This window comes from Triturus cristatus, chromosome 6, assembly GCF_964204655.1.
Source record: "Triturus cristatus chromosome 6, aTriCri1.1, whole genome shotgun sequence".
NCBI classification, from domain to species: Eukaryota; Metazoa; Chordata; class Amphibia; order Caudata; family Salamandridae; genus Triturus; species Triturus cristatus.
Window position 1 is genome coordinate 1,849,421,682 of NC_140589.1, and position 22,297 is coordinate 1,849,443,978.

Genomic DNA, 22,297 nt, shown 5'->3' on the forward strand with positions numbered 1-22,297 from the left:
AAAAAGGAGAAGGGGTGAGAGCTGTAAAGAAGAATATAAGAAAAAGGATCATATCCACAAAGAAGTCAAAACAATGGAAGGATGTGGGGGGGAGACCACATGGAATGATGACGTACCCAGACTCCACGAGGTAAGGCGGGGAAGACTTCGGGATGTAAACAACATTCAAAACTAAAAGGTCAAGCACATGAGGTTAGGTCCTGTGTAAAAAGAAACAACAAATAGTTAATACAAACAGGATGGAATATTTCACGACACATTATGAGGTCATAATGTGAAATGGAAGACGATAATGAGAACAAACAGACCATTATACCATGAAAAAATCCATTCTAGAATTCTGTAACTAAAACAACATACTGAAAAGCTAAACCCTATTCCAATATATAACAGAAGAAGAGCTATTTAGAGATTCATGAGATCAAACAAACCATTATACCATGGCAAAAGGTATATTAAACTTCTATAGTTAAAACAGCACACTGAGGATTTAATCCCTATTCAAATATATTCCAGACAGAAAACTATTTAAAGCGAGTGCTGGAAATGTCCATCTTTTCTGGGCATTGTGCATTGAGGAAACTCTTCAGCTTTGTTGGGACCTCATAAGTTGTGGTGTTATTGTTGAGAGTGACTTTAAACAAGCAAGGATGAAGCAATCCGAAACGAGCTCCAATTGAACGCAACGCTGGACGAATATTGAGGAATTCTTTGCGTCTATCTGCTGTGGATTTGGCGTAGTCTTGCGAGAAGAACAGTTGATGACCTGAAAATGAAATACGCTTCAGGAGCCTAACTGCGGAGAGCACTTTGAGGAGGTCCGTATACTCAAGGAAATATAATATAACTCCTCTTGGTCTTTTCGTGCTAGAGGGTGTTGAATACAGTGGGCCCAGTCTATGAGCACGTTGTATATTGAGAGTAGTGCCCTCCGGTAGATTTAGTACTGTCGGTAGAAATTTTTGAAAGAAGGAGATGGAATCCGATCCCTCCGTGCCTTCCAATAATCCATAAATGCGAAGGTTGTTGCGTCTGTTTCTATTTTCAAGGCTTTCAACCTGTTTTTGCAAGGATGTAATCTGGGAATGAAAGATGTCTACTTTGTTGTAACATGCACTGAGAGTTTCAACATTATGTTCAACCTTGGTGACTCTTTCTTCCAATTTTTCCCAGCCATCGGTTAAGATTTGTATTTTAGAATTTGTCTCTTCAACAAATGGCCGCAGAGCTCGAATTTCCTCCAGAAGGAGATCCATGGAGACAGACGAAGAAGGCTTGGGTGGAGAGGGTGGATTTTGTTTAAGGCGTTTAGTTGTTATTTTAGTAAGAGAAGAGGAGCCATTAGTCGTATTCGAAGAAGCAGCTGTTTTGTGCGTCGATGTTTGGGAGTCCTCCATTTTAATGAAGTTCACACGTGACTTTGAATGGACAATAAATCTACGATGTGAAGATATTTGCGATGAAGATAGTTTTTTTAACCTACCCATGCAATGGGGAGAGTTAAAACCTATACAGACAAGATAATGTAAAACTGCAAGGTATAACTTAAGTGCGTAATTCCACCTAATAATAGTGGGCAAGGCACACTGTAACAGAATTTGTGTGCATTTGGCGCATGACAGAATATCAAAATATACATTTACCAATAAGCATGAAGTGAAATATAAAAGTGATATCTGTATGCTTAAATGGAATAGAATATATGTATGAAATGTAAGTCACCACAATACATTACAAGAGTGTGTCTATGCCCAAGCAAACCATACCACATGCTTAGCTTAATACCATATCCAATAAAGCCACTTTAAATAAAGAATCTCGTGGTACACTCATATAACATTGTAGGTTCTGAGAGAAACACAGCTAAGAAATGCAGATATTTGCACATACACATATTAGCAACACAGGAACAAGGTTGCTGAAATGCCCATCTAAAGCCTGTTAATACAAGTGCAAGGGAGTAATGTCCAAATTCACTTTTCAATATGACTTCTAGTGTGAAACATCCATAATCAGTGAACCGGGGTCAGTAAATGAATAAAACATTGCTCCTTTCTGAAGAAATTCAGAGTGCGATGGAAATAATCTCCTCAGTGTGCAGCCTGCTTTGAAGCCACATTTCTCATTCAATTAGTCAGGAAGCCATGTGTTTCACAGAAAGGGCATTGCAAGGCAAAGTGAGGCAATAAATCACTGCAGAATTTAACTTTAGAGTTCTTCTCATGTTAGTTCAATTTGTTAACCTCCAGAAATCTATGCTGCCAGTGAAAATGCAAACTGAAAGGAAACCGGGCTCTCCCAGCGGGCAAGCAGCAGTTAAGCAGCTGTCACAGATACCTCAGCTGTGAGCAGAAAGGTTAATAAAAGGTCAAAGCTTGCCAGAAAGAAGACAAAAAATCCCTCAGAAAGCCCCATCACCTCCACAGGAATGCCGCCATCTTCCTCGGGCTCAAGCCACGCCCCCCAAACCTTTCTCCTTCTTAACCCCTTCCATGCGGCGCGAATTCCGCCGCGGTGCTGACCGTTTCTTGCGCGGGCGGGCTCATGACGGAACGGTTCCGTCATGAGCACAGCTCAACCGACGCTCATGACGGAACCGTTCCGTCATGAGCACCGAAGGGGTTAATGCAAGCCTCCAATAGATGTTATTATTTGGGATCTGTGGAGGTCACGACCAACTTAATATTAATATAAGACTAGTTGGTATGTGAGAAGTTAAGACACCAAGGGGTCCATTAGGATGGAGGGCGGATGTCCTCCGCCGGGCTGGCGGTAACCGCCGGACCGGCGGCAGACATCCACCCGCCATCGAAGCCCTAAACACCGCCGGTCTGATTAGCATTGCGGTCGTGACTGCAGCGGTGTGATTTTCCACCCTCCACTTTTCCGCCGGTTGCAGTCCGTCTTCTTGAATGGCGTGCAGAGCTGGACCGCTACAATTGTGGCGGATCAGTGCCAAGCACCGCCGGCACGATTATGATGCCGGCGGTAGCCAGCTTTCCGCGGCGGTGGAACCGCCTACATGTCCCTTTACCAGGTGGCAGGCACTGTGCAGTGCCTGCAACACAGTGCAGGGACATGCAGGACATGCTTGTTTGAACATCGCGGCGGTGCTGCTGGCAGCACTGCCCACCACAATGTTAACCGCCGCTATCCGACCGCCGCAGTCGGATTTCCACTGCGGAGCATAATAATTGGACCGGCGGTTTTCCCGCGTTCCTGGCGGGTGGTGTTTTCCCGCTACCATGGCGGTCGGAGTGATTTTCCGACCGCCATGCTAATAGACCCCCAAGTATAGAAGATTACAGTAATCCTCAGATTTTGATAAATTTGTCTTCCCTTATCCTACTGAAATGAAAGGATTGCAATGCAGGGTCCCAGGGATCTCTTTTCGCCCTGCTGTCTTCCGGCACAAGTTACTAAATGTTTATTAAATAGTCTTTGGCAATTTAGGAGAGCCTGCCTTCTGAAAGTAGGCTCCATTGATCATACCTCCATTCTCCTCTTATTGTTGCTCTGGATTTACTTCTGCTGTTTTCATAATTACCTGCGCAAAATAGTACAGATTCCATGTAGCAAGTTCATTCTGATCAAGCTGCCTTGTGTACTTTATTCCATGTTGTGGTCCTGCTCTGTGATCCTATCAAGCTTCCCACTGACAGGTCTCTCTCTGCACAGAGATGAAACTGCCCATCAAGTGGATGGCGCCAGAGGTCTTTAACAGCCAGAGATACTCAAGCAAGTCTGATGTGTGGTCCTTCGGGGTCCTGTTGGTGGAAATCATGACCTACGGGGAGATGCCCTTCCCAGGTAAGCCGCCTGCTCTGCACATGATCCCATGACACAAGCTGCTCCATTCTCTGTGGAAGCACACGCAATGCAAAGAAGATAACTACTAGAATACATGCTGTAAGATTTTGGAACCTACTCCATTTGCTGGTAAGAGTGTATGTTCATTTCTCAAGAAAAATAAGTTTTATCAAAGGGGGAAGACTGAGCTTTTTGAGGGCCCCTCGTTCGCAACATTGGTTGGTAGAGGTATACATTTTAACATTAATTATTAGGTAGACTACCCTGTGGGGATTTTGCAACAAAAAAAGGGAAGAAAGAGGTGTTTTAATCTTTTTAAGAACTGGATTGTGGAATGTGTAGGTTGTATAAAAGGAGCACTGTATTTAAACAACTCAGTGAGGGTTGTTAGGAGAAAGTGTAAATGTGGGATAGGAAGGCAGGAAGCCGCTTAGGTTTATAAGAGGGTCACAGATTTGAAGTTGCATTAGTCCTGTTTCTATTTTTATACCATTCTGGTACTGAGGAAGGGGCTATTGGTCAAAGGTATTTGTAAACTTATGTCCTAGGCCGCCATGAGCCAGAGATTTTCCTTTTACCTTCAAGTTTTTCCCGCCCATTGGATCTCAGAAGAAACCATTTCATCTACTCTCTTTAGTCTAATTGATTGGTTTTTAGGTCTCGCTGACCCCAGCGCATGGGCGCTGGCTTGGAGAGACATTTTGTATGTGGGCTTTTCAAAGTGCTGCTGGCTGGCCTAACGCTTGCGTTCACGCGATCGTGCATGCGCGAAGCCGGCCGCCAGCAGCACTTTGAAAACTTGTGCGTCATCGCGATCACTTTCGCTTTCAGAGCGATCGCGATCACGATGACGCACGCGCGCACACAACTCCCGCTTCTCCCCTCCCCCACCACATATCGCGTCTCGTTCTTTTTTTGCTTCCGGTACTGTTGACTCCTATGCGAATGCACAGACTGGTTTTAAGGAAGGCATCACCGCCTCAACCTTAAAGGCGATCAGTAATATACCCGCACAGCAAGTAGTGTCTTAATAAAAATCCGTAATGCACTCGCCGCGTTCTGCTGGGAACAGCTAGGTGCTGCTGTTTTTGTTTTGAGATTTATTGTTAGTTGACGCTACTATTGAAATTGCTGTGTTTCGTCTTGACTGACAGAATTAAAATGACAATTTCTTTGTCTTTTGCTGTTTCCACAACGCTGAAGATTACAGCTATTTATTAATGTAGGTATCCCTGTCGAGTGACGCACAACCAGTTTATCGACATATGAAGGCGAAAGACTGCAGTTGGCCCTGCGTGGTTAGGAATTTAGGAGCTGCAGGCCCCCCTCATATGCCAGCAGCATAGTTGACACATTTATACGCGTTATGGTCCTGAAATAAGCGTTAGTAACATCATGTTACTATAGAAACTTTGTATATTCTTTCCAGGTTTGTTAGAAATCAGAGCATGGTTTGTTGTTAAATCTGCAATGAGTCCCAGAAGGGCACACATAACTATTGGTGCTATTAAATACATAAGACCCGTATCTTTGAGAGTTCTTAGACATAGGCATGCTGGCAGTACAGCCTCTCGCATTCCGGCTGTATAGTCTTTGATGTTTGTTGGCACAAGGTAAAGCTGCTTTCGAGACTGTATTTGTTTCAGATGTTGTAGGTGAGGAGACTGTCACGGTCTTTCTTTATCCGTAGCCATTCGCATTCCAAGGCCTGCCTTTGATGTGCTGCTGTGTACGGAGGATGGTTGCTGAAACAACTTTTTTGGCAGCATTTCTTACAGATGCCCCACACTGGAGGCAATCCCATATGCGTGTTTTTAATAAAGTGTTCCTGTTTTTTATTCATGCTTTTACGTTTTTGATTTTTGAGGCACCTCCATCTATTATACAGCGGAAGCTTTAGCAAGTGTGATATAATTTGTTTATTCATTTGTTTCAAGATCACAAAATGTGACTGCACCCCCAACCGATGGGTCAGCAATTGTCTGGTTGCCATGAGTCAGTAGAGATGTCAGGCTCTATTCATAAACAGTTAGCTGTGACTTACTCTTGGAGTACTCCTGTATTATTACTCCTAGGCCATCATTACAAGGGAGAGGTGTGGCGCAGCAGCCAGAGCAGCCGACTCTGGAGCGCGGGTCCACGGTTCGATCGGTATCTCAGCTCAGCATAATGTGACTCTGGTTAATAGCTCACTTAATCTCGCTGCTGAATCACAAAGTACTTTTTTGTGCATTGCACTTCTGACTTTGACCTCTCGGAATCAGCTGGACTGATTTTGCAAAACCAATATTGTTTTCGAATCAAGCCCTAATCTGAATGAGATGCTAAACATCTAAAGCAACGCTAAAAGAAAATATTCCTTACCTAACACTTACCATATAAGTGTAGGGCTGGTTCACAAAGATATTTCGGTGAGTAGCTGTCTTTTACTACTATTCAAGGTGTAAATTACTTCTAAATATTGAGGCCTGCTTTACACATCCTTTTCTTACACCAGACCAGGCTCTCCGGCTCTGCTCCTTTCTTCTGTTACCCCCACCAGCCCCGCCCTCTTTCATCCTCATTAGAAGAAAAGCTGTCTTGGATGACTGAACTAATGAGTGTAAAACCTACGTTTGTGGCTAGCACATCCTACTGGGCTTGACATTTGAAAGATAACAGATCAAACAGGACACTCAAAATGAAGGCATGATGGCAGGGCTCTCAGTGCCAGAAAAGTATGTTGAGTTATCGGGTAAAATTACATTGTCCATCTACTCTCTTACAAATGGATGGTCAGCTAGGAAAAAATATGCGTACATTGTAAGAGAGTGCATTTTATTTTCAATTGATGTCAGAACCACAGGACAGAACTATTCATCATGAGTGCGACTGAATATAAAATATGATCTTTGCATCAATTATAGTTTCAGTGTGTATTGCAGCAAGTGCGTGATGAGGCATTTGAGTACTTGCACTAAGGTTATAACAAGCATTGGCATAGCCAATAGGTCTCGCCTTGGGGACCTTATAAGTGTTTAGCCACGCAACGGTTGATATTGTTGCACCAAGGATATTGTGCTGGATAACTAAACACTTATAAGGTCCCAAAAGCGAGACCTATTGGCTATGCCAATGCTTGTTATCCTTGCTCTCTAATCTCTCTCCTTATTTGACTGGGTAAGTACTAACGATTCACTCCAAAAAGGTGTTTGAAAAACTGCTATTAAATTAATATATCTAGGCAAGATATTGTCTGACTTTCCTAATCTGGATTCCCTGTGGCACACCGGCTCCTTACGGTGAATGCCACAAGTTAAGTGGGATAAAAAGAGACCAGCGAGCCTCATGAAAAAAAGCGAAATCTTTGGTACTAAGGGAAATTCCATGTTATACCCTGAATAGGAGAAAGTGGGGAACCCAAATGACCCATGGAGGCTTGGGAAATGTATCTATTGGTAGGTAATTGTGCCTGCAAGGGATTTCATTCAATAAACTAAGTCAAGCAATTTAAAAGATCTAGCAAAGAAGAATCAATACGGTGAGCAGTCAAAATATCGATTTTTTTATATCGACCTACAGTAATACCGAGTTTTTAATATCGTAGGGACAGAATATCGATGTCAAGCATATTGGTGACCAGAAAATTGACCTTAAGGTAAGTAATATCGTTTTTTTTAATATCGAAGTAAGTAATATCGAAGTTAGTAATATCAAAGTAAGTAATATAATTAGCAAAAAATATTGTTTTATATTAGTGTTATGTATTTTAGTATGTATTTTATATGTATGTTTAACATTTTTTGTAATGTTATTGCTAATTAATTTATTGTTAATTATTAATTGGTAATACATTTTTATTAATTGATTAATTGATAATTAAATTAATTATGTTAATTTTTATGTGTAGTGGGTTGTGGGTTTATAGGGGAATAGGGTGAGACATAATTTAATGATTCTACACTAATACATTTTGATTTATTTATTGTTATTGATAAGTAATTTATTGTTACTTAATTAATTGGTACTAATTTTTATTAATTTATTAATTTATAATTATATTAATTATAATTAATGTACTATTATTTTTTATTTGTTTTTATTGTTAATTAATTTATTGTTAATTTATTATTAATTGGTAAAGAATTTTTATTAATAGATTCATTGACAATTCAATTAATTGAGTTCTTTTTTATGTGTAGCGGGTTGTGTGTTTATGGGGGAATAGGGTGGGAAGTAATTTAATGTTATTTAAGTAAAACTTAATTAAATGTTATTAGTATTTAGTATTAATTTTTTAGTTAATTAATTTTCAATACGTTATTTTCTTTACAAAAATTATTACATTGATAAGTATGTTAATTTAACCCCTACACTATCCTACATTTTCAACACTGTTACATTCACTGGAGTTGGAATAGTAATTTTTACCCGTACGCTATCCAACACTGTCCCTACTGTTGCACTCCCTGGAGTGGGAATAGTAATTTTAACCCCTACGCTATCCCACACTTTCCCTACTGTTGCACGTACTGGAGTGGGAATAGCAAATTTTACCCCTACGCTATCCGACACTTTCCCTACTGTTGCACTCACTGGAGTGGGAATAGTAATTTTTACCCCTACGCTATCCAACGCTTTCCCTACTGTTGCACTCCCTGGAGTGGGAATAGTAATTTTAACCCCTACGCTATCCGACACTTTCCCTACTATTGCACTTACTGGAGTGGGAATAGTAATTTTTACCCCTACGCTATCCAACACTTTCCCTACTGTTGCACTCACTGGATTGGGAATAGTAATTTTTAACCCTACGCTATCCAACACTTTCCCTACTGTTGCACTCCCTGGAGTGGGAATAGTAATTTTAACCCCTACGCTATCCAACACTTTCTCTACTGTTGCATTCAGTGGAGTTGGAATAGTAATTTTGACCCCTAAGCTATCCAACACTTTCCCTACTGTTGCACTCACTGGGGTGGGGATAGTAATTTTTACCCCTACGCTATCCAACATTTTCCCTACTGTTGCACTGTTTGGAGTTGGAATAGTAATTTTATGACCTCCGCTATCTAATATTTTTTGTATTATTTTAGTTAATGTAGTACGTAATTAATATTAAAAAGATTAAAAATATATATTATTTTAAATTTGTTAAATATATTTATTACATTTTTGTTTATTTATTGTTTTATGTGTATAGATGTATTTATAATTTATATGATATCTTTTTTAAAATTATAGGATATTAAAATAATTAGTTAAAATCATTAGTAAGTATAGATATTATATATTATATGTATCTGTTTAATTTATTTTTACATTATATATATATTACTTATAATTTTTTAACGTTTTCAAATATTTTTAACTATGTTTATTTTAATTATATGTATTATTTACTTTATTTTACATAATCTTTATAACTTAAATAAAAAACTAAATTTTTTGCAACGATATTTTTGACATCGATATTTTTTCTCTATATATTTTTGTACTTACCATAATGTAGATAGGATGTCGATATTCTTGACTTCGATATTCTTGCGTCGATATTTCTGTAGGTCGATATTCTGACCTTCGATATTCTGTCAGTGATTCAATCAATACATCAATTCGTTCATTTAAATCATGATGAATCAATCACAGATACTCTCAGAACGAGTGCGAGTTTGCGTACGCTGGAGGAACCTCGTTCCACTTTTCGCTCGATGGATGCGAGCGTCACCACAAGTAAATACTTGCGGATTGCTTTGGTTAAAATGCCCCATTTCGTTTGGACACATATTAAACTTTTGAATAGTTTCTATTCCGGTGTCTGTGACCAGGAAGTTATTAACCATTCTTGAATTAGCCAGGATTAGAATTTCCACTTTGATTAGACATAAGGGTAATTCTACATTCTCAACTTTTCATCGCCAAAAAGACCGAAACGTCGACACTCCCATCTATTTCCCCAGTGATTTATCTTCCTAAGGAATTGTTTTCTGTACTCATCAGATTCATTTTCCGTTGATGTATTTTTGAATAGATGCTCACACTTATGACCCTGAGGCATCAATATGTGTATATCATTTATTAACCTTGGTTATTGTGTTTTGTTATAGTCATTTGTACCCCCTTTTTGTTCACATTAAATAAGTTTGTACTGTCTAAAACTCACACCCGTTCTGAGAGTATCTGTGATTGATTCATCATGATTTAAATGAAAGAATTGATGTATTGATTGTTCAATTGTAAGTGCTGCTGTTTGAGGCAGTAGTTTACAACCCATTTGAAATGGTGCATGTTTGGAATGGTGAGTCTATAGTTTTGCTGTAGTTTGAGGAGTTGGGGTGCGCCTCCCTGTTGCTGTGTCATGTGGTTGTGTACATAAAGTTAACGCTGAGTGAGGTGATGCATCGGTTGCCGTGGTAGAGTCTACAGCTACACTGCTTTTTGAATTGCTTGCTTGTGTTGGAGGAGGGAGGGACTGCTTTACTGGAGGTGCAGCGCATAAGTCTCCGGTGGAGTTAGTAGGTCTAAACGTCTGTTGGTGTTTGAGGTGCTGCTGGTCCACACAGTGGGTCTACAGTTCTGATGGGGTGTGAAGAGCTGTAGTTTGAAGTTCTAGTTGAGCTAGTAGAGTCTACGGTTCTACAGATCACAGGTACTATGCACAAATGTGTTGTCTCTTACCACTGTCCTTGACACATGTCTGTGTGTGCTGATACAGGCAGCCAGAAGTTGCTCAGTGGTAAGCCAAGGGGGGGAGGGGGGAGGAATCCTTAAGGGAAGAGCATGTCTTTAGCTGTTTGCGAAATGTTAGATGGTTGGGTTCCAGGCGAAGGGGAGGGGGGAGGGCATTCCAGAGTTTGGCAGCATTGTAAGAAAAGAGTCGGCCGCCTGCTCTGGCCTTCTTAATTCTGGACACTTCTGCCAAGTGGAGGTCGTCGGAGCGAAGTCTTCTTGTGGACTTATAGGGTCTAACCAAGGTTTTTGATGATGGGAGGCCCATTTCCTTCTAAGGACCTATGGGCGACACAGAGAGATTTAAAATGAATTCTCTCCCGTACCGGAAGCCAGTGGAGGGAGCGTAGGTCTGGCTTTGCTGAGCAGCGATTGTTTGTACCTGTCAGCAATCTGGCTGCTAAATTTTGGACGATATGTAGCTTTGTGATTACCGAGTTAGGGGCACCTAGGTAGAGGGCATTGCCGTAGTCCTGCCTGGATAAAATCAAGGCCTGGATCAGCTGCTTTCTCGCTTGGTAGGGGAGTAAGGGGAGTATTTTCCGGGTCATTCTGAGTAGGCCATAGCATGCGACGGCAGTTTTTCTGGCTTTGGTTTTGAAGGTGAGGTCTTGATCTAATCAGAATCGAAGGCTCTTTATCTCAGTTTTTGGGACTGGTGCTGGGCACATGCAGGCTGGCCACATGGTGCTAGATTTGAAACTTAGCTGATTGCCAAGCAGCATAAGCTCAGTTTTATCCCCATTGAGCTTTAGGTGAGACAGGCTCATCCAGTTGGCAACTTCCTTGAGACAGGAATGGAGATCAGTGGGCGAATGTTCGGCCTGGTTCAGTGCTACTACTAACTGGGTGTCGTCAGCGTATGTAAATATATGGATTCCAAAGGGGAGTACAATATTGGCCAGAGGGGCCATATATATATTAAAAAGAGTGGGGCTCAGGGATGAGCCTTGGGGGACTCTGCACTGCAGCGGGAAGGATTTGGATAGAATCTCACCTTGGAATACCTGGAAGCATCTTTCGTCCAGGAAGGATTGGAGCCAGGATAGGGCCGTACCTGACACTCCCACGCGGCGTCTTGAGGCGGTGAACCAGAGTGCGGTGGTTCACCGTGTCAAAGGCTGCACTTAGATCGAGAAGGATTATGGAAGAGGATCCTCCGGAGTCCAGGATCTTTCTTGCTTCTTCCACCACCACCAACAGTGCTGTCTCTGTACCTTGGCGAGGGCAGAAGCCTGTTTGTTAGGGGTGGAGCAGATTGTGGGATTCGAGGAATGCCGATAGTGTGAGGTTGACATATTTTTCCACAATTTTTCAGACTCCGGGAAGGAGTGATATTGGGCGATAGTTGCCCAGCTCCGCCGGGTCCAAGTGAGGCTTTTTTAAAAGTGCTTTTACCATTGCTTTTTTCCAGTCCTGTGGTCCTACTCCTGAGGCCATTGAGGCATTGATCACATTGGTGATAGGGGGGATAACTGTGGGGGCTACCTGTTTCAGGATGTTGAGTGGAGCCGGGTTGAGAGGGGACCCGCTCTTAACAGAGTTAAAAATGGGAAGGAGAGATTTGTGGGTAAGCGGGGGGAAGGTCTGGAGGTGAAAGTTAATCTCCTGTGGTTCAGGTGCAATGGAATTGGGTATTGGATCAGAGTGCGGATGGGGGAGGTGCCTGAGAATGTTATGGACTTTGGTGGAAAAGAATTCTGCAAGTTCATTACATCGGCGTCCAGATAGATCTGGTGCCACTGGGAGGTCAGGTGTTTTGAGGAGGTTTTTTTGCAATGCGGTATATTTCTCTAGAGGTGTTGGCTGATAATGAGATTTTTTCCTCATAATAGGCGGCTTGGGCTTTTTTTATTTATGATTTGTATGTTGCGATGGCCGCTCTGTATTGTGATTTATTATCGAGAGAAAAATCAATACTCCACATTCTCCCTAGCTTCTTGCAATGTTGTTTTAGAAGGTGTAGTTCCGGGGAAAACCAAGCGGCTTTATTAGGTCCACTTTTCTTCTGAACTAATTTTTTGGGCAGCACTGAGTTGACTGAATTCTCAATCCAAGTGGATAAGCTTCTATTAGCTGTGACTGGGTCGGAATCTTGATTAGGAATGTTTTTTTCAAGGTCAAGTGTCCAGTCTACTACGAGGAGTTTGGACCAGGGACAAATTAGTGTACATGTAGAAAAGGTAGGTGGGGCCGTGGCAGGTGGTGCCCAGGTGGGTTATCGAAATTAAGATTAAGGTCTCTGAGAAGAGTGAAATTGACAGAAATGCTAGCGAGATTAGAAGCTGTTTCCAGCAAGGATTTACAAAATTTACCCTGAGCTCCTGGGGGTCGATAAATAAGAATACCTACAAGGGTGAGTGAGGGGGTGATTTCAATCGAAAAATGGGCATTCTCGCAGTCTAATAGATGATTACCCAACAGGTGTCAGGTGGTGCCCAGGTAAAGGGTACTAGAAAGTGATCCGACCATGGTAGTGGGATGGGGGCTTTCCCTTTTAGTTCAGTCAAGTTAGAGAAAATAAGGGTCTAGGAGATGTCCTTTAGAATGTGTTGATTGCGGGACCTTCTGATGTAATTGGTATGCCGCAAGGTCTTGGACTAAGACGGTAGCAGACCGATCTAGTGGGTTATCGAAATGAAGGTTAAGGTCTCCGATAAGAGTGAAATTGACAGAAATGCTAGCGAGATTAGAAGCTGTTTCAAGCAAGGATTTACAAAATTGACCCTGAGCTCCTGGGGGTCGATAAATAAGAATACCTACAAGGGTGAGTGAGGGGGTGATTCCAATCGAAAAATGGGCATTCTCGAAGTCTAATAGATGATTACCCAACAGGTGGCAGGTCATGTTGTCTTTGTAGATAATTGCGATCCCTACACCCTTGCCGGTTGATCTATCTGAGTGCTGGATCAGGTAGCCTGGGGGAAGCGCTTCTACGATGTCTGGCTCTGAGCTTGGGGCGAGCCAGGTCTCTGTAAGAAACAGAACGTCTGGTTCTGAGTCTTTTACTAATAATGAGATCTCTGTAGTGTGTTTTGGCAGAGATCTACAGTTGAGCAGGAAGAGTGTGAATGATTTCCCTGCGGGTGACGATAGAGGGGGAAGTGAGGAGAATCCATAATGGCAGTGAAGGCATTTGTCCTGGAGTGCCTCAAGTGAGATGGAGTGGGCGCAGATGGGCTCAAGGGTTCTGTTTAGTTGTTTTAGTTCTGTGCTGGTGTAATGGAGGGAGTCTGGGATTGGTGATGCAGGGTTTCTGGCCCCTAGGCCCGGTCGGGCGCGGACGGGCGCGGACGGGCGCAGACGGGCGCAGACGGGCTTGCCTTCGGCGCGCCAGCGGCGTGCCCGCTGTGCGGTTGCATCATCAGGTGCTTTTTATGCTTCCGTGGTACAGCGGGTTTCAACAGCTAGACTGCTGACTCGGCGCATGCGCACTAGCGCCCCTCCCCTGAATAATACACAATTCCCCGTGTGCAATAGATTCGCTAAAACATAGGGTGACAATCGGCTGTTTTCAATTTCCAAATAGCAGCAATAGGTATTTTAAAATTGATTAAGAGCAGGTCACTGTTCTGGGCTGAGGGCTACAGAGTGCTGCAGTAGCTCCCATTGCAGCAGCTGTGGCAGTGGAATGCAGTGTGCTGCATGCCACATCCAGGGCCTTTCAAACACAAGCAGGCCATCCTGCTTACAGCATGTATATTTATTTTGTGGGCATTTCTTTTGTTTTTTGACTGCATTATCCAGTCAATCTGTTTCCTACAAATATACCACAGGACCTACAATTAGAATGATATCAAAACAGAATGAGGTTATTTCTAATTTAATACACACAACTTTTGGGTTTCCTCAGCTGCACAATATTACCAGCTCAGCTCGGACTCCCCAGGCCTAAGAATGAAGTAAGATTGTGGTCTTTCCCATTGTCAATGCTGTTTCTATTTTTATGGAGTATTATTTACTATACAACAAATGATTCTTCCAGAACATCTATGAAACAGCTGTTTTTTTATGGTTTTCCAGAAAAGTCATGACATGTTGCAAAGAGAAAGGGCAAGCCTGCAATGTTTTATCCTGCAGAGCTAAAGATGCACAAAGGGTCTGATCCAGGATCCTAGCTCCCATGACTACACAAAGGCACTTTGGACATAAAAGAATCACTGTGATGCCCCCTCAGCTATTCCACTCGTGTGGTGACTATTATATGGTTGTGACTGTAGTCTGTCCCATTCATGTTTCAGCTGTTTCAGTCAGAATCAGCTCTATGGGTTCTTGAGCCCAAATAGGCCCCAAGAGCTCTTGTACCGATAGCCAGCCCCTGTTTGTTACTGTCTCAGCACTTGGCTCCCATCAGCACTGGGCCATCATCTCCCCTTTGGTTAGTCTCTCACGAGTCAAACGCCCCACCGGTTACTGAGCAGAGATTAGCTCTATATGATGTATGTGAACTAATGGAAAAACTAAAACCGAGACACCACATTGGAGGAAAACAAATCATGGAAAGAGAGTTTTAAGGAAAGACAATTGAGAGGAACTGCAAATCATTGAACATTAAAAGAAAGGTAATTTTAAGGAAAAATCCCAAATTACTTTAAACCTCTGTAAAGTATAGGGGTAGTGAAAACTAAAACCGAGACACCACATTGGAGGAAAACAAATCATGGAAAGAGAGTTTTAAGGAAAGACAATTGAGAGGAACTGCAAATCATTGAACATTAAAAGAAAGGTAATTTTAAGGAAAAATCCCAAATTACTTTAAACCTCTGTAAAGTATAGGGGTAGTGAGGAGTTTGTGGGTTCAAGAATTGGTGATGTTTAGGGGTGAAGATGGCTTGTAAGGGGTCAGGGACAGGTAGAGTCCCGGGTCGTGAGTAGTTTTAGGGTTCAGGGGTGGCCCAAGTTTAGGGCTGATGCCAGTGTTCAGGGTTTCGTGGTGGGCAGAGCTCAGAGATGGTTAAGGGTTTTTTAGGGTTCAGGAATGGGTGAGGTTTAGGCGTTGAAAGTGTTTCAAAGGGACAGGGATGGATGGTACTTACTGGTTGTGAGGTGGCCCTGAGTGGATGGTGTTTTGGGTGGTGAGGGGGTCAGCAAATTGAAAGCTTCGCTGTAATTGTTTGGCAATGTAAAAGGTATATATCCGAGGCAATGTTACCGGAAGGAAAGCACCGAAATAAATACCTCTGCTAACAAGATTTCATACAGACCTGCAACCATTGCAATCACACCTTAAAGATAGGCGCGCAAAAGCCAATTTTGATTAAAAAAGACATGTATGTATTAGTACCCATGAAATGGTAAATGCCGCTCATCCTACAAACGTCCAATAAACAGTTTGTGAAATGGTTTCTCAGTGATGCTATTCCTTGTAATAGTTTTTCTTTTAAATTACATAGACCCAGCTCAATTATCTATGTTGCCATTAATCACCCAGCAGTGTTTGCCACTAATTAGCTGCATCTGCTATTTTGTCCGTAACATCAATTATTTTGCAACAACTCCCCCCATCATTCTCTGGATCGATAGGCGCCTCCCACCAGTGATTTGCTGGGGTTGAGGGCTATTTAACTCTGAGTTGCTCGTCGGCCTCAAGTCCAGACAGACCGCTGAATGCCTACCAGGTACCATTAGGAGTCCTTCTTCTCTTTTTATAAAACAAAAGAAGAAAACATATTTTCTGTTTATGTATTTTAACTTGAAAGACAATAGGTTTAGTAACATATAATTTCACATTTTATGTGCTGTTTTGAAGCAGACATTGGAATAAGTCTACTGTTCACTGCTTGTGTCTAGTTCACCACTCATCTTACCCGTCTGTTGATGTCCTACAGATATAAACAATGAAGCCTACATCAGGGGCTTGCTACAGGGATCCCCCTTGCCTACACCCGAAGACTGTCCCGAAGGGATGGCAGACATCATGAGGTTGTGCTGGACACGAGAGCGTATGCAGAGGCCGTCTTTCAAAGATCTCGAGGAAAACCTGACCAGACTCATCGATGCAGGGCTGGCAGAGGACACGGTGAAGTGAAGATGCTGCGGCATGCAGCCTCCAGCGGCCAACAGTTCCCTCAAGATGGCGCATTCTGCGCCAGGACGGCATTCCAGAGACTAGAGCGACACCTGTCCAACCCACTGCAAAGACTGCTCTACAGGGAAAGCACATCAATGAAAGCATAAGATGGCCATGCCGTCCACAACTGGCAGGGACATTCCGGGAAGGGATAGCGCATTGATAAATAACGACCACGGTGGTATTCGCTAAAGCCGCTGCGATTTCGAACAATACTACTTTGGCAAATTTACTGTGTAAACACATTTGTATAAGATGTATGAAACCATGTCCTTAACTCTGAAAGCCTGAGTGATCCTTTCATCACACAGGAGAGCACGAGATACATGTGAAAAAAATGGGTTGCCCTATCAAATGATTAACTCATATATTTTATTAGCATTTAATTTACCTGTGAATGTAAAAACGTTATAATTCTACCTATATTACAGCAGTAAGATATGGAAAGGCTGTGTCTGATTTCTCTTCCCTTTTGAAGCATTTTTTACTTTTCTATGGTTTCATTATATAGCGACTACCTCTTTATCGATCACTGGTAACTAACCACCCCTCCTTGTCTACCCGTATTGAGCTTACGACGACCTTAATGAAGGCTGAATCATGAGAGTGTGATCAGGGAATCAATAGTCCGCATCCTCTCGGTGATGAGAGATGAAATCCCATTAATATGGAGCTGACATTTCAAACGAATATCAGACTTTACCCCGCAGTCCTTTACCTCGTGGACATTACAACTTGTTGACCTTTACAACACGTAACACCACGCACGGCCTGACCACACATGCCTTAACAAAGCAATGCATTAGTAATGTCTGATGTGTTTGTGGGGGGTTATCCCCCAAATCCCCCTTCTTGCTTATTAAACCCTTTACCTACCTCTTACCATTTCTAAATTCTAAAACCTCTTACTTCTGCTACCCATGGACCCCAAAAGCCCTTTAAATCTTTTTACCTGCACCTGAACCCTAAAACTCCGTACCTCCCTTTACCACTACCTGCGCCTGAGCGCTAAACCCCCTTATCTCCCTTTACATTCCTTACCCTTACGACCTTGAACCCTTACCCTTCCCTAAACCTTTAAATCCATAAAATGTATTACATTTAGGAAAGAGTACCTGTGTATAAAGTACTGCATGGCAAAGTACCAAAAAATGGCTCGCGTGGTACTCTCCTTTGTGGAACGTACCTGATTAGTAATCTCCTGCAGGGTAAAGACTAGGGGGCTCCACTGCAGCATGTTATCCATGGGTACCAATGGAAGAGAAAGGAAACGTCCAAGCTGCCACATTAATAAATGGGATACCCGATAAGACAGATTCTGTGTTCTGGCTCATCCGTGAGTATATGATTAATAAGAAGGGGAATGCATTGAAGATCAATGCTAAGAAAGGATGCTTCAATGAACAAAGCATTGATTACAAGAAGGCGGGATGCAGTGAAGATCAATGCTAAGAGAGGGATGCTGCAGTGATTTTATAAATGATTATGAGAAGGGACAATGTTGTAAAGATCGATCAATGCTAAAAGAGGAATGCTGCAATGAACAAAGCATTGATTACAAGAGGGGCAATGCTAAGAGAGGGATGCTGCGATGAGCAAAGCATTGATTACAAGAGGGGCAATGCTAAGAGAGGGATGCTGCGATGAGCAAAGCATTGATTACAAGAGGGGCAGGCTGCGATGAACAAAGCATTGATTACAAGAGGGGCAATGCTAAGAGAGGGATGCTGCGATGAACAAAGCATTGATTACAAGAGGGGCAATGCTAAGAGAGGGATGCTGCGATGAGCAAAGCATTGATTACAAGAGGGGCAATGCTAAGAGAGGGATGCTGCGATGAACAAAGCATTGATTACAAGAGGGGCAATGCTAAGAGAGGGATGCTGCGATGAACAAAGCATTGATTACAAGAAGAGGCAATGCAGTGAAGATCAATGCTAAGAGAAGGATGCTGCGATGAACAAAGCATTGATTACAAGAAGAGGCAATGCAGTGAAGATCAATGCTAAGAGAAGGATGCTGCGATGAACAAAGCATTGATTACAAGAAGAGGCAATGCATTGAAGATCAATGCTAAGAGAAGGATGCTGCGATGAACAAAGCATTGATTACAAGAAGAGGCAATGCTAAGAGAGGGATGCTGCGATGAGCAAAGCATTGATTACAAGAAGAGGCAATGCAGTGAAGATCAATGCTAAGAGAAGGCTGCTGCGATGAACAAAGCATTGATTACAAGAAGAGACAATGCAGTGAAGATCACTGCTAAGAGAAGGATGCTGCCATGAACAAAGCATTGATTACAAGAAGAGGCAATGCAGTGAAGATCACTGCTAAGAGAAGGATGCTGCCATGAACAAAGCATTGATTACAAGAAGGAGCAATGCAGTGAAGATCAATGCTAAGAGAAGGATGCTGCGATGAACAAAGCATTGATTACAAGAAGAGGCAATGCATTGAAGATCAATGCTAAGAGAAGGATGCTGCCATGAACAAAGCATTGATTACAAGAAGAGGCAATGCATTGAAGATCAATGCTAAGAGAAGGATGCTGCCATGAACAAAGCATTGATTACAAGAGGGGCAATGCAGTGAAGATCAATGCTAAGAGAAGGATGCTGCCATGAACAAAGCATTGATTACAAGAAGAGGCAATGCAGTGAAGATCAATGCTAAGAGAAGGATGCTGCCATGAACAAAGCATTGATTACAAGAGGGGCAATGCAGTGAAGATCAATGCTAAGAGAAGGATGCTGCAGTGAATTTATAAATGATTATGAGAAGGGACAATGTTGTAAAGATCGATCAATGCTAAAAGAGGGATGCTGCAATGAACAAAGCATTGATTACAAGAAGGGCAATGCTAAGAGAGGGATGCTGCGATGAGCAAAGCATTGATTACAAGAGGGGCAATGCTAAGAGAAGGATGCTGCAATGAACAAAGCATTGATTACAAGAAGGGCAATGCTAAGAGAGGGATGCTGCGATGAGCAAAGCATTGATTACAAGAGGGGCAATGCTAAGAGAGGGATGCTGCGATGAGCAAAGCATTGATTACAAGAGGGGCAATGCTAAGAGAGGGATGCTGCCATGAACAAAGCATTGATTACAAGAAGAGGCAATGCATTGAAGATCAATGCTAAGAGAAGGATGCTGCAATGAACAAATCATTGATTACAAGAAGAGGCAATGCTAAGAGAGGGATGCTGCGATGAGCAAAGCATTGATTACAAGAAGAGGCAATGCAGTGAAGATCAATGCTAAGAGAAGGATGCTGCGATGAACAAAGCATTGATTACAAGAAGGAGCAATGCAGTGAAGATCACTGCTAAGAGAAGGATGCTGCCATGAACAAAGCATTGATTACAAGAGGGGCAATGCATTGAAGATCAATGCTAAGAGAAGGATGCTGCCATGAACAAAGCATTGATTACAAGAAGAGGCAATGCATTGAAGATCAATGCTAAGAGAAGGATGCTGCCATGAACAAAGCATTGATTACAAGAAGAGGCAATGCAGTGAAGATCAATGCTAAGAGAAGGATGCTGCCATGAACAAAGCATTGATTACAAGAAGAGGCAATGCATTGAAGATCAATGCTAAGAGAAGGATGCTGCCATGAACAAAGCATTGATTACAAGAAGAGGCAATGCATTGAAGATCAATGCTAAGAGAGGGATGCTGCGATGAGCAAAGCATTGATTACAAGAAGAGGCAATGCAGTGAAGATCAATGCTAAGAGAAGGATGCTGCCATGAACAAAGCATTGATTACAAGAAGAGGCAATGCAGTGAAGATCACTGCTAAGAGAAGGATGCTGCGATGAACAAAGCATTGATTACAAGAAGGAGCAATGCAGTGAAGATCAATGCTAAGAGAAGGATGCTGCCATGAACAAAGCATTGATTACAAGAGGGGCAATGCATTGAAGATCAATGCTAAGAGAAGGATGCTGCCATGAACAAAGCATTGATTACAAGAAGAGGCAATGCATTGAAGATCAATGCTAAGAGAAGGATGCTGCCATGAACAAAGCATTGATTACAAGAAGAGGCAATGCAGTGAAGATCAATGCTAAGAGAAGGATGCTGCCATGAACAAAGCATTGATTACAAGAAGAGGCAATGCATTGAAGATCAATGCTAAGAGAAGGATGCTGCCATGAACAAAGCATTGATTACAAGAAGAGGCAATGCATTGAAGATCAATGCTAAGAGAAGGATGCTGCCATGAACAAAGCATTGATTACAAGAAGGAGCAATGCAGTGAAGATCAATGCTAAGAGAAGGATGCTGCCATGAACAAAGCATTGATTACAAGAGGGGCAATGCATTGAAGATCAATGCTAAGAGAAGGATGCTGCCATGAACAAAGCATTGATTACAAGAAGAGGCAATGCATTGAAGATCAATGCTAAGAGAAGGATGCTGCCATGAACAAAGCATTGATTACAAGAAGAGGCAATGCAGTGAAGATCAATGCTAAGAGAAGGATGCTGCCATGAACAAAGCATTGATTACAAGAAGAGGCAATGCATTGAAGATCACTGCTAAGAGAAGGATGCTGCGATGAACAAAGCATTGATTACAAGAAGGAGCAATGCAGTGAAGATCAATGCTAAGAGAAGGATGCTGCGATGAACAAAGCATTGATTACAAGAAGAGGCAATGCAGTGAAGATCAATGCTAAGAGAAGGATGCTGCCATGAACAAAGCATTGATTACAAGAAGAGGCAATGCATTGAAGATCAATGCTAAGAGAAGGATGCTGCCATGAACAAAGCATTGATTACAAGAAGAGGCAATGCATTGAAGATCAATGCTAAGAGAAGGATGCTGCCATGAACAAAGCATTGATTACAAGAAGAGGCAATGCAGTGAAGATCAATGCTAAGAGAAGGATGCTGCCATGAACAAAGCATTGATTACAAGAGGGGCAATGCAGTGAAGATCAATGCTAAGAGAAGGATGCTGCAGTGAATTTATAAATGATTATGAGAAGGGACAATGTTGTAAAGATCGATCAATGCTAAAAGAGGGATGCTGCAATGAACAAAGCATTGATTACAAGAAGGGCAATGCTAAGAGAGGGATGCTGCGATGAGCAAAGCATTGATTACAAGAGGGGCAATGCTAAGAGAAGGATGCTGCAATGAACAAAGCATTGATTACAAGAAGGGCAATGCTAAGAGAGGGATGCTGCGATGAGCAAAGCATTGATTACAAGAGGGGCAATGCTAAGAGAGGGATGCTGCGATGAGCAAAGCATTGATTACAAGAGGGGCAATGCTAAGAGAGGGATGCTGCGATGAACAAAGCATTGATTACAAGAAGAGGCAATGCAGTAAAGATCAATACTAAGAGAAGGATGCTGCGATGAGCAAAGCATTGATTACAAGAAGAGGCAATGCTAAGAGAGGGATGCTGCAATGAGCAAAGCATTGATTACAAGAGGGGCAATGCTAAGAGAGGGATGCTGCGATGAGCAAAACATTGATTACAAGAAGAGGCAATGCAGTGAAGATCAATGCTAAGAGAAGGATGCTGCCATGAACAAAGCATTGATTACAAGAAGAGGCAATGCAGTGAAGATCACTGCTAAGAGAAGGATGCTGCGATGAACAAAGCATTGATTACAAGAAGGAGCAATGCAGTGAAGATCAATGCTAAGAGAAGGATGCTGCGATGAACAAAGCATTGATTACAAGAGGGG

At 42.3% G+C, this 22,297-nt stretch overlaps 1 protein-coding gene across 3 annotated transcripts in view; it reads left to right on the plus strand.

Moving 5' to 3' along the window:
- LOC146822181 (tyrosine-protein kinase Src42A-like) overlaps positions 1-22,297 on the plus strand; it is a 351,567-nt gene that overhangs the window by 326,415 nt on the left and 2,855 nt on the right. The window contains exons 8-11 of one of the 3 annotated variants that reach the window (XM_085613317.1): positions 3,679-3,810; positions 16,347-18,023; positions 19,313-20,095; positions 20,450-20,726. In XM_085613317.1, the coding sequence (XP_085469443.1) occupies positions 3,679-3,810; positions 16,347-16,546 (332 nt within the window). In that variant the 3' untranslated portion in view covers positions 16,547-18,023; positions 19,313-20,095; positions 20,450-20,726. Of the gene's footprint in view, positions 1-3,662; positions 3,811-16,346; positions 18,024-19,312; positions 20,096-20,449; positions 20,727-22,297 lie in introns of those variants that run through there. The other 2 variants (XM_085613319.1, XM_085613318.1) reach the window with 2 other exon arrangements.